This window comes from Lipophrys pholis, assembly GCF_963383615.2.
Source record: "Lipophrys pholis genome assembly, chromosome: 3".
NCBI lineage: Eukaryota > Metazoa > Chordata > Actinopteri > Blenniiformes > Blenniidae > Lipophrys > Lipophrys pholis.
In genome coordinates, this window is record NC_137627.1 from 13,870,128 (window position 1) to 13,882,520 (window position 12,393).

Here is a 12,393-nt window from a genome sequence, read left to right on the forward strand (position 1 = left end):
CTGTTTTTCAATGATCTTCACCGATGTACAACTGTAAATGTTGGTCAGTCATTTACTCAGTTATAATATAAATGCTAATGGATTCTGATACATTTACGATTGTGAAACAAATATTAATACAAGCTGGTGATCTCAGCATGCTCAGCCTCACCACCACCAACTGCAGACATGCAGTCCTCATTAGAACAAGCTCTGGTGGCTGATCTTAGGACACACACACACGCACACACACACAGACAGACACACACACACATGCACTCCCTGGCCTTCCACATCAGTTCCTCCCTGTCAGAGCGAGCTCATTACCGCCAGAATCTGGCCCTCACACTGAGCCAGCCTGCTTTGCTATGCAGTGTTTTCACATTGGCACAAAATGTCAGCTCACTAAAAGCATCTGTGCTCCTCTCTTCCTACTGAGACTGCAAGGCGGCCAGAAAACAAGAGGGAAGGAGGAGGACGACGGATAAAGTGCCAAAAAGAAAGCCATTGTAGTTACACTGAAAGGCTGTTATGGGAGGAAGGCGCAGTGGATGAAGCTTAACAAAGAGGGCGATCTGTTTGTGGGACACAAAAGGTGTTACAGCATGACCGAGAGTCGTGTATTTTCCATGAGCCATACAAAGTATTATCATTTTCTTTATTTAACGCCTACAGTATCATTTCCAGCTTAACTTTCATCCTACTCGTTCCATTAGTGGGATGTCAGTCACTCTGATCAGTGACTTGTGATTAAATAAATATTCATCGTTTTTTTCTGCACGTCTATAAATATACTCACATGGCAGCGCTAAATACACAAAGCCCCACATGGGTGTTGTTTTGATGTGCAGGATGAGATGAGGGAGTCGGGGATGAGAGGGGAGCTCAGTGTTCGCCACACCACATCCTAATAGAACAGCTATTTCTCCCACTCCACTGGTAAACTACTGCTGTCACAGTTTAGCCTCAGAAGCAGCGAGCGTATTTCAGTCGAAAATTCAGTGTTTACAGATGAATATCTCAGAAAGCGGCCAATGAGTGGGAGGCTTAACTCCAGTCTGCCTGCCTCTTTATTTGTCTCTTTATGATCATCTTTGTTCTGTCTCTTCTTTGTGCTGACTTAGTTCATTTGCAGAAGTTTGGTTTCATCTGCCTACTCTATATATTTAAGATGTGCAGGGGAGCTTGCACACAGAGAGATATTGTTTTCTTTTCTAGGGTGAATTACAAAAAAAATACTGCTGTCTCCGTCTCCACCTGTGCTGTGACTCAGATTGTAACCTTGACAACCGTGTGAAGGTCAGCGGGGGGGGTCTTTGGACTGACTGCTGCCATGGTGACAGCGGAGAGAAAGAGGGGTGGTTTCGATTCTTTTATCAAAGCGAGGCTCCTGATGGTAGACATCAAAGTTTTTCACTGTCGGGTAGTTGGGCATGCGTGCACATCAGTAGGTGAAGGCAGTCCTGTGCATTTGTATTCAAAAGAGCCAATCATCGGGTTACTGCCTGAAACTCTAAAGGTTTAGATACTGGAAGAGGGTGGATCAGATCGCAGACTCAACACTTTCTCGCCTTAATGCTCTTCATTTCAGGAAGCTTCAAGAGTTACTCTAGGCCCGGCTTCTGCTTAAAAAGAGTTAATTTGTCCAAAATAGCATCTTGAGAGAGAAGCTCAGATCCCACAGACCTTTTCAACTCTGCATTCCTGCAGAATTATTCCATGCAATCAGAAATTTACAAGAAACGTGCAGACAGAGCAGATGTCATAGTCTCCACTAACCATGTTATTCACTTGACCATACACATATATTCAGAAAAAAACCCCAATTGAGATAACACTGTATATCAGGTAGCTCTGTCAGATAACTTTTTTTTGTTTCCCTGAAGCTCCCTCAGATTTAAAAGCTTTAGACAAGTTCTCTAATCTGAAAATTGTCATAATGTTACATTGCAGGCAAATACTAAGAGCCTCATCCACTCTGACCAACGTTTTCAAACAAGAGCCTCCATTAGAAATGGGACTTTACAAGGTATGCGATAGATCCTAAAAACTGTCTTATTCTCGGTTCTCTTTTTGACTGAATCCAATCCAAGGTGGGTCCCGAGCTTCTGCTTGTAAATCAGTACATAGTACATAGTACAAAACAGCACTACAAGTTAACATTTCCTAAATTTATCCAGAAATCTTGTCGTTGACTTGACAAGTGTTCAGCACAGGAGTCCAGAAAGCCAAAAGCTAAATGACAGTTGGTATTTCAGTAAATCTTTAAGTTAAATCTACTGCCTGGCTTTAACAATAACCATATCAACCAGCATCTCAACATCAGTCAACAGAAAAGGCTATTCAGAGGCTTTTGGCCTGTTTATTGATTGTAAGTGTAGATAATCTTGTGACCTTGAATGGGCTTATGACCACTTCTTGTGGCATGATTAGAAAACAGATTTATCCCACCTCAACTCTGATAATTATCTCCAAGGTTACTGTCACAGGATGGGCACCGCTCCAGTCTGCCCCAGCTGGGCACCGTGCAGAAAGATAACCGGTGATGTGCAGGGCTGAGCAGAGAGATCAGAGCAGGGAGCTCATCGATCCACTTCCAGGTCATTAAACTCAAGAGTGGTCTTATCGGGAAAAGCAGCGTCACCCCAGAGGGATCAATATGGGATAGAGAGATTTGGCCTGAAAGGAGGGACAAGATAACAGTGAATGTGTCGCTAAAAAGAAAAGACACAAATGAAAGTTGAAACTGGTGTTCGATGTAATTGTATCATGATGTCACATTCTGCACATTTACTGTTTCACTAAATATTACATTTGCCAGCTTGGTGACCACAACGTTGTATACTCTGGAGATGGAATGGCTGTCTCGTATAAATGACAGGTTTGATAGGCGAGTAATTCAACATGGAAACTTCTTTTCAAAAGATACAAATTTATTAGCCCTATTCAGATTTAAATCTTCCTTCATTCGTAAATACAATGTCTAAAATATATGTACATTTTTCATTTTAAAAACAGCTAATACACATTCTATATATATTACCTCCTTAACTCCAAATACAGCTGTGATGTAATGGGGCAAACTGGAAAAAAAAAACTGCTCTTGAATTAAAATCATTGCAAATATATTTATTTATGTTCCTTTTTTTGTCATTTTTAATTAGAACACTACTAGTTAAACTGGGAGCAGAAAAGAGTGAGTTGTTGATCTTTGTACGTCTTGTGTTCTGTGTGCATGAAAGAGTGAGCATCTTACAGGGGAGAGTAACGAGGAATCAGGACAGGCCAAAGTGTACTGAAGGAGGTGTAGTTTCAGTAGATCTACACTTGCAGCCACAGTTTTTGACAAATGAATGTTGTAGTTTTTCAAATCAGACGAGCACTGGCTTCAGAACTAGACAGGAAGAACAAGTTTCCCAACAATAGAACGTATGGATCACCAATGTGGCGAGCAATGAAAACCTTTATGATGTTCAATTCACCAACAAGCACTGTCCTTCTAGTTAACTGGTCTGGAGAAATGACATAGTTTTTCCTCCTCTGCCTCTTGCTGCTCTATTTAATCTGGTTTAAATTACCCCTGGTTACAATTAAGCAAACACACATGCCAACGAAGCCAAAAGATGTGGTAACCAACTCTCGATTATTTGGCCCTGCTGAAGGGAAAACAGCTATGAAACCTCGAATGGCTAAAAATCAACAGAAAGCAGCTCATTGTAACAACTGATATTTTCCACGAACTAATATGGAGATGGGATTGTATAACAAACACAAGCAATAGACAAAGGAGACAGCAGAGACTATTGTGGGGATGTCAGGATGAAGGAATGGGGTGAGAGCCGGAGAAGAGAAAGATTATCTGAGTAGGTTGGCCGGTGCGGGGATTATACCAGCCATCTGCCACTATGAGATTATAATCCTTCAAAAAGACAAACAGACAATGAGGGGTAGATGAACATGCAACGCATTGGTTGGGTGTCTACGCTGATAACAAATAAAGTTGTATATCAAAGGTTAAAAAAAACTTTGAAACTAGCTGTTTGGTATTTAAGTGTGAAATTAATAGCTTAGGGAAAAAAAAGATATAATAGATTACTGTCTGTGCTGGCAGTGAGATAGTTTTCTTTTTTATTTGGTATTTTTATGTAGGAGCTGATAAAGAAAATAATTCCCCCCTGGGATTAACAAAAAAATTAATATTCTATTCTATTCTATTCTATTCTATTCAGTAAACACAGCTCTCATTGGGATTAGCATAAAGGTCAAGAAGTGAAAGTCACTCTTCTGTCTTTCTTCCTGTCCCACTTCCGAAGTCTGTCATGGTTCACAACCCACCTAAACCCACCGGACCCCCCCCCCCCCCCCCCCCCACACACCGAAAAAAAACTTGACCCACAATGCAAAAGTCTCTGTCCCCTCCATCCGTTTTCCCATCCCCTCTCCACACTGGTTAACTCTGCGTACACACAGCTCCTCCCCCTTTTCAGTCCACACCAGACAGAGAAAGGCGACCGGGAGTGTACTCTGCTTTTCATCGCTCCCCTCCCTCTCTCGCTCTTTCTCTCTCATTCTCACACCCCTCCTCCAGTCTCTCACTGCCCTCCCTCTTTCGGCTTTAGGGAAGCAGCGATCAGACCCTGCCCTTTTTCTGTTAGCAAACCAGGCAGAGCAGTAAACAAGCAGAAAAGACAGGAAGGCGAGTGTGACCACTAAACTGGTTGACGAGAAGACGAGAGCAGTTGTAGCGAGTGATTTTTCTTTCCTTGTACTTTGGATCAAGGTCAGGGTGGCATCCATTCTTTTCCCCTTGTTGGAATACCACTGCCGGGCTGGGAATCGTATCCCAGTCCCACTCCAGTTCCCCCCAGCTCAGCCAGCTCTGCTCTAGGATGCTGTGAAGGATGGTCCACCAGGAGAATTGTTCCTACCAGGTAGTCCTCAGAACTACACGACACATTACACATGTTTTTTTCTTTTTCTTTGCCGTTGTGAGACATACACACGTGCGTTGATGCTCCTGTTAGTTGTAAAGCTTTTGTAGTTTTATCTTCTCAGATCTGTGTCTGCGAATCTTTAACTGTCTTGTTTCAGACCAGAACATTGTTGCACATGTGTGTCATCGCTCAGACTCGGACTTGTGTGGGAGTATTGCCTTGTCCTCCGTGGTTACGTGATTGTGTTGTGAATATGATGGCTGGCTGGTTGCTAAGAGCGCACTTGACTCAAGGGAATAATGTCCTACCTCGCGTCCACCTCCTCCTCATCCAGTCTCATCAATCCATGTCGAAGAGGCATGCGGTATGACTGAAATGTCTTGTAAAATGCCAGAGGATCCTCATCATTCAATGTATGGCACCTGGCCCAACGATAAAGACAACATTTATATTGAAGTGGCAGTTGTGATTGTATGTGCATTCATGTTTACGAGTATGATTCTGGTGGGACATGTGACAGCAGTGTCCCACGGCATCCAGCGATGAATGAGAGCAATGAAGCAGTTGTGATTAAAGAGAATCAGCACATCACAGCTGTGCATCACAGCGTTTCCAGAACTAGATCTGCAAAGGAAGAAAAATCTGCAATGCAGTGGAGACGGAGAGCGAGAACAAGCGGAGATGTAGATGAAAGGCAGAGTAGAGATAAGCTGAATATGCCGGGGGAGAAAGATGGAGCTTCTTTGATGGGTAGAGACAAGTGTGCAGACTCCCAGAGAGATGGATGGGCCTTATGGGTCCACTTACAGTGTTCCATCAAGGTCCAACATGAAACTTGAACATGAGGAGTCCAATGTCAGCCATATAACGATTAACATTTCCTTTGGGTTTAGATTAAGTTGTCATTTCACTGTATGCTATGAAAAATATGAAGCCTCTATTGAGGAGTCCAACTGCTTTTATTGAATGTTTTTAGGTCAGTTTATCACGCTCGTTTTCAAGGCAGGCACTGGCAGTTTACTACCCTCAATAACATTTATTAAACTCTAGTTGTTTTCTAGGGGCACACAGTCAATGCTTGAGATTGGGTTTTTGAAATAATAGACTGCCCTCAAATCGACTGAAATCATTCAGCAAAACATGTATTTATTTACTTACATTTGTATTTGCATGTCAGGAGGCTGGATTTGTGCGTGTGTTGGTTAGGGAGCGGTTGTGTAATGGGATAAGGATTTCCTGCCATGTTTTGTGGTAGATAAAGGCGAGATGGAGCGACAGAAGGGTGGCAGGATCGAAGGAAAGACCAGGGAGATAACCAGCAGATAACCAGAGAAAAGTGGCGCCAAAAGGGATGGCTGTGGCGGCAGGATGAAAGGCAGAGATGAAACAGGAACAGGAAACATACTGACGGCGGAGTCTGAGCAAGGCGTAGGAGGAAATGGATAGAGAGCAACGTGAGCGACTTTCTGAGGCAACGGTGATGACAGATGATAAGGAGAATGGAAAAATAATCAACTTCATCTCAACCGAAGGGAAATAAGATTCAAAGGAGGTGAAAAAGAAGTTGATTTTTATGAAGTTGCCATGTGAATTGGTGGGAGGGCTTCAATGCAGCGGGAACCAGAGATGAAGGCAATAAGAGAAAGAATGAGAGCAGTAAGCGAAACATCGGGTTCAGGCTCTGATAGCAGCGATTCTCCAGAGGCCTCTCAATTAGACTGGTAACCTGGCAACCGGCAGGCAGGCAGCGCCCCTCTCACACACACACACACACACACACACACACACACACACACACACACACACACATAGATACAGACACTGAACGAACCAAGGAAGCAAAGGGCAACAGAGGTCGGGCGTAGAAGAAAAAGTAAGAGTGAAGGGGCAATGAAGATATAAAATGGTCAATGGGAATAGATCAAGTTAAAAGAGGAAGTTCAGTGCTGTGTTTCCCCCGCAGCGCTGTACATCTGCCGGGGTGGTCTACGTCTTGAGGGGGTCTGTGATTTGCTCATCACTGCTACTATTCTCCTGTAAATAAGGTGTGGCCTTTGTTTTTTTTGTTAGTGGGGGTTTGAAACGTAGAAGGAAGACGAGGCAGAAAACAACAAGGGAAGGAAAAAAAAATCCTCTTTTTGTTGCCTTGGTTGTTCATCTCATAACATTAGAGGCACTTAATGTCAGAAACCATTACTCGGTTAAGTGAAACGCTGACCCTGGGAGAACCAGTAAACCATCTGACCTTTAGTCGACCAAATGCTTCTATTGATTTAAGAACTGCCGGTTCTGCAGTCCAACAGGAGCGTGGAAATCTTCATCATTCAATCACAAGTCATCACATACGTCTCCTTTATACTGATGTTGCACTTTATTCCATTAGCTCAGCTTAAATAGGCCACAAGCTCCTCGCTGTGTTTGTTTGGGTCTGAGGTCTCAATGTGTAATCCTGTTTTCTGACTCTTGTGTCAACGCATACATTTTACTATGCTGTGTTGCTGTCAGCAGTGGCAGGAGCAATACCAGCAGGGTGAAGGGTGATGGGGAGATTTATCAGCGTGGCCGCAGTGTGTCGTCCCCAGGCCGGAGGAAATACTGTCAGCTTTCCAAGGCCCCAGGAGCTCTGACCGAATGCTGAGTCCTGTCACACCTGGCATATGTGTGTACACTTGTGGGAGGATTTCAGTGTAGTTACGCTGCGCCTATATGCCCACAAACACTTGCAGGTTTTCAAGCTTGGCTGGAGAGAGGCAGAGGAGAGCTCCAGTGTCGGGGTAACTGTATATATGAGGCGTGGCCTGATGAATTATAGATGAACTACAGCAGTACAGTAGATTGCACTGATGGTTCAGGCTTGAATGACTGAACAGATCAATAAGCCTGGACCGTAAAGTACAAAAGCAGGTTTGTCAAGTTTACCAGCAAGTACTTGTCGCCTGTAATACTTGCGAAAAACACAAATTTTACTTACTTTTGTTTCTAATTGTGCACAAAATAGGAGCAAGCCTCTGTTTTCTGAGTTATCTTAATTCATGATCAAATTCTGATCCTAACATGTAAACGAGAAATTGAACCAACCTGTGATCTCATTGTTAGCAAACATAAGTATACAGATTGTTATTTCTGTAGCTGCTTATACAACCGCACATTAATCTCCGAGCAAAAAAATCTCATAACAAAGTCAAAACATAAATACAACTTTACATTTAACTCATATTCTTCAGTTCCACTTTGTAAGACCTTGATCATGAAAGGAAATAAAAAACATCAAATTGTCAGGTAATTTACTCTTTATTTTAAGTTTAAAATGCATTCATAACATTCAAACTTAACATTTGCCTCCGATCAAACTGGTATCTCTGTGACACAATAGTACCAACCACAACCTTACTTTGATGCATTTTTCCTATTTTAATGGAAATGAAGCCCGTCTTAAGCGCTTGATGCATTTTTCTTCTTGATTTTTGCTCTCTGCATATTGAGACATGTGATCAGGGCTGTGCTCTGAAGACTGTAGCAAGACTCTTTTTCATCAATGACAACTGTAGACTGGCGAAGCCCCTTCAAACTTTGGCCTCTCTCCGTCTCGAGTCTCTGTCTCTGTCTCTGCGCCGCCACCCCCCCCCCCCCCCCCCCCCTCTCTCTCAGTCTCTCGCTCTCTCTCCATGAGTTAGCAGTCTTCCCAATAAGGCGCCCCTCATGCTCCTTTCTCAGCCCAATTTGTTTGGAACACAGAGCATCACCATGGAGAAAATTCTCACCACGTTGCTGTGGCAGCAGCCCCCGTTCTTTTCCTCCTCTTTCCAAAGCAAGACCAGATTAAAGTCCACAGCCTTCCTCTCGAATCTGCCAGCCATTGTGATCTGGTTCTGCGACGTCGCGTCTAAATATTAAGGAGGAGTGAGCTGATATCACACTTGGGTCTCATGGTTGAACATTTCCACAAAACCAAAGATCGGGAGGGATACAGCAGGAAATGTGGCCCCTCTCGGCCTTCTTTTAACATTTAAGAAATTCTTACACAAATTTAATTGAAAATGATTTATATAAAAGCAAACATTTTTCTAACTAAATACAATGAAAGTTTAAAATAGACAAACAGGAACACCAGCTGTGAGTGTTGCTGGCTCTAATGAGAAACGTGTAAATCTTTTGATTATGAAGGCTTCTAATTAACACAGGTTGGATTTTTTTTTTATTGTCTATAGATCCATACTGCTTTTAACAACAATATCTTTTACGATGGTATTAAACATCATTACGCTGATAGGATGAGATTTGTGAAGAAAGACAGCTGTGCTTTCCTTCTTGTTAAATCTTGGAAAATGTGAAGCAACGATCTAAGTAGAGGTAATCTGAATAAAACACGTATTTTACAACAGAATAAATGTGAACAATTATAAGTGTAACTGGTGCAAGAGTTGCTTGTTCTATATAAGAACTTATGTGAAGTTTTCTTTTCGTATCAGCACATGTAACTAAATATTATACTATATATCATTTTCCGAGTTTCACTGTTAATAGTTGGCTGCTCTGCTTCACTTAAAAACATATTTATTTGAAGTATTCTGTCCACTCTGCTCAGTTGCCTCTGTCATTTTGAGATAGAGATTTTATCTAACTGTACCACACACACAATCATGATTGGTTTTATGAGTACACTCTTTAGCAAAGTGGACTTTGTAGATAATATATCCAATGTAAACTTTATTCTAAATTGTTCCTAAAGCCAAGCCCTTCGTAGGACTAGCCATATCCTCACTTTCCACACATGCCTGCACTCTGAAAGCTGAAACCTCAAGCTGTTCCTCACAGAGATAGATATACAAGAACACCAACACTCATAGCGCCATTGGCTTTGGATCGCAGGCTCACGGGAGGTGCCAGGAACCCTCTCCCACAGTCACCCTCTGTTCACTTGGAACAATAAGCCGTTCTGTGGTTGTACGTCTGTCTCTTTCATACTCGCTCTCTCAGCTGACCCAACAGTCAAACCATCATTTACACCACCAGAATTAACGTGAGTGTGCATCTCGAGCATGCAGTTTAAAGTATATGAGCATATGAGTATATTGTCCTTGAACTGTGATTCAGACTGCACCTGTTAGTCCTGTGTGCCTCCTGTGCTTCGATCATCCAGGTAACCCTTTCCTCCCAGCCTCTGGTCGCTCTCACATCAGCAGTGACTTCACCTTTCGTATGAAGTCAGCCTCAGTAATGAAGTGGGGCTCCACAGAGGCCGACTCTGCCCCCACCCTCCACCTTCCAGCCCCAAACAGCCGCCCCACCAACTAACACCACCGGGCTTTATTGGTCTCTGTGTGTGTGTGTGTGTGTGTGTGTGTGTGTGTGTGTGTGTGTGTGTGTGTGTGTGTGTGTGTGTGTGTGTGTGTGTGTGTGTGTGTGTGTGTGTGTGTGTGTTGCCCACAGAAATGGTCCAGTGTGGGTGGATTCAGGAGACAGCCAGACAATTCGCTGTACTCTACACATAATCCTGAGGGATCAACACTGAATCAAATCTACTTCCTATTTTTTCACTTAAACCTTGTGCATACATGCATGTACGTATGTGTGCGGTCTTGTTTGTGTGTGTGTTTGTGCGTGCGTGCGTGCCTGCGTGTGTGTGTGTCTGCTCAAATGACATGCTAATGCACTACTCCCCAACTGTTCTCTTCCTTTTTCTGGTGTTATACGCTCTTTCTCTCTGAGCAGGGGAACAGATGAACATGACTAATATTCATCTGTATCTCTTGGTATCTGTCTTCCTTTACGCCTTCCTCTTCTCCTATTTTTTTGACTCATTTGTCCTCAACCCATCTTGTCCTTGAATCCCTGAATATTTACTATGATTTGGCCAATTCCTATACAGTGTGATGATTTAAAGAAAAGGAGAAAAAGACCATGTCTTATATCTGAGAAACCAAATAACAAATAGGCTGAATTCTGAGTTTATATTAACCCCTAAAAGAGGATTAGCTTTAATATTTATACTTCCGAATAGTATATAAATATTTCTGGATTTCATTGGATTCCTGACATTTGAATCTTTTCACATATTTCTGTAACTAATGAGTTTTTCTTTAACATGAATTGTCTACTGTATTTGTTTACAGTATGTAAAATTCGTGATGAGGTGGGGGTTTTTCTTCTTCACTTCAACAGCTTTCCAAACCATTGTCATGCTTCTACTGCTTCTAGTGTGGAGTCATGTTCATTTCCAGTGTAAATCTGAAGCCATATGTGGATATAATTTTCTGTCTGGGCGGTTATGACAAATATATGAGTCATGGGTCGATAACGTCTCACAAAGATGAGATCATTACACAGCGTGGAAAGCTCAGATTGAAAATGATCACTGATACAAGGCACAAGCAATCCGTGTGTGCGTGCGTGCGTGCGTGCGTGCGTGCGTGCGTGCGTGCGTGCGTGCGTGCGACCAGACTAATGGTCCATTGTGCTCTGTCAGGGTTTATTTAGCTGGACGGGGCTGGGAGGTTGCTGGTTTTGGAGTCCAGACCAGCCGCTATTTTTACCTTACCAGGAAGGGAACACGCTGCCTCCTCTGTTACATATGCACACACACACACACACACACTCACACACACACACATCTTTACATTTTTCCCCTCAAATATGCACATCTCCTCATTATGGAGAACCATTCTGTATGCTGGTATTTTTCGGTGTCACTGTTGGAGATTAGTTAAAGGCAGTCAGAGACTATGCCCTGAATATTCCTCTAGAAAGCACTACAAACCATATAAACACACATGGCTGTGTGCTATAAACATGCACGGCGCAGCTCTCCCCATCCCAATGCTGAGGTGTCTCTTTTCAGACGGGTGGTGAGCAGCTGTTGTCCTCACGTCAGGGCGTGAAAATGGGAAATAAAAAATAAAAAAAACATTCTGGTTTCTCCCTCCTCTCTTTTGCTCTCCCTGGCTGTGAGAGGCCGTTCTGACCAGAGGGTGGAAGGTAGGGAGGGTCTAAAGGGGCCTTACCTCTGACCATTGTGCTTTGCCAGTCCCGTGGGGGAGGAAGAGCGCCAGCGTGATCCCAGTCAGTCAGAAAGAAAACCAAACGGTGTCACAACCTGTTAGACAAGGATGAGGAGGAACCACTGGCAGAGGAATAGATTTTTTTTGTGTGTGTGTGTGTTTGTGTCCGATGATGGCAGGGGAGAGTAGTCTGGGAATATGACGCTCGCTGACTGGGCTCTAACTCGGGAGCGAGCCTGGACTCACCCACTGGCTGGGGAGTAGGAGAGGAACGGCAGGAGAGCAGAGGAGGAGTAAGAGATGAGGGAGGCGCTGGATATTATGGATGAATGTGATGGAGTGGATGATGTCACCCGGCAAACGTCCAGTCTTTACTTCAGTGACGACTACAAAGAGGTAACAAACATGTTTGTGTGTCTTTTCCCAAAGATTATGGACCAAACCATTATCTCTGATCATCTGAAACCAAAATTCTGACCGGA

At 43.2% G+C, this 12,393-nt stretch overlaps 1 protein-coding gene across 7 annotated transcripts in view; it reads left to right on the forward strand.

Annotated features, from left to right (window-relative positions):
* schip1 (schwannomin interacting protein 1) overlaps positions 1–12,393 on the forward strand; it is a gene marked incomplete at its 5' end in the record, with an annotated part of 221,830 nt that overhangs the window by 192,130 nt on the left and 17,307 nt on the right. Inside the window, one exon of one of the 7 annotated variants that reach the window (XM_080460061.1) lies at positions 4,619–4,910. The exons of 5 other annotated variants lie outside the window; for them this stretch is intronic. In XM_080460061.1, the coding sequence (XP_080316187.1) occupies positions 4,881–4,910 (30 nt within the window). Of the gene's footprint in view, positions 1–4,618; positions 4,911–11,877; positions 12,308–12,393 lie in introns of those variants that run through there. One more of the 7 variants, XM_080460060.1, reaches the window with a different exon arrangement.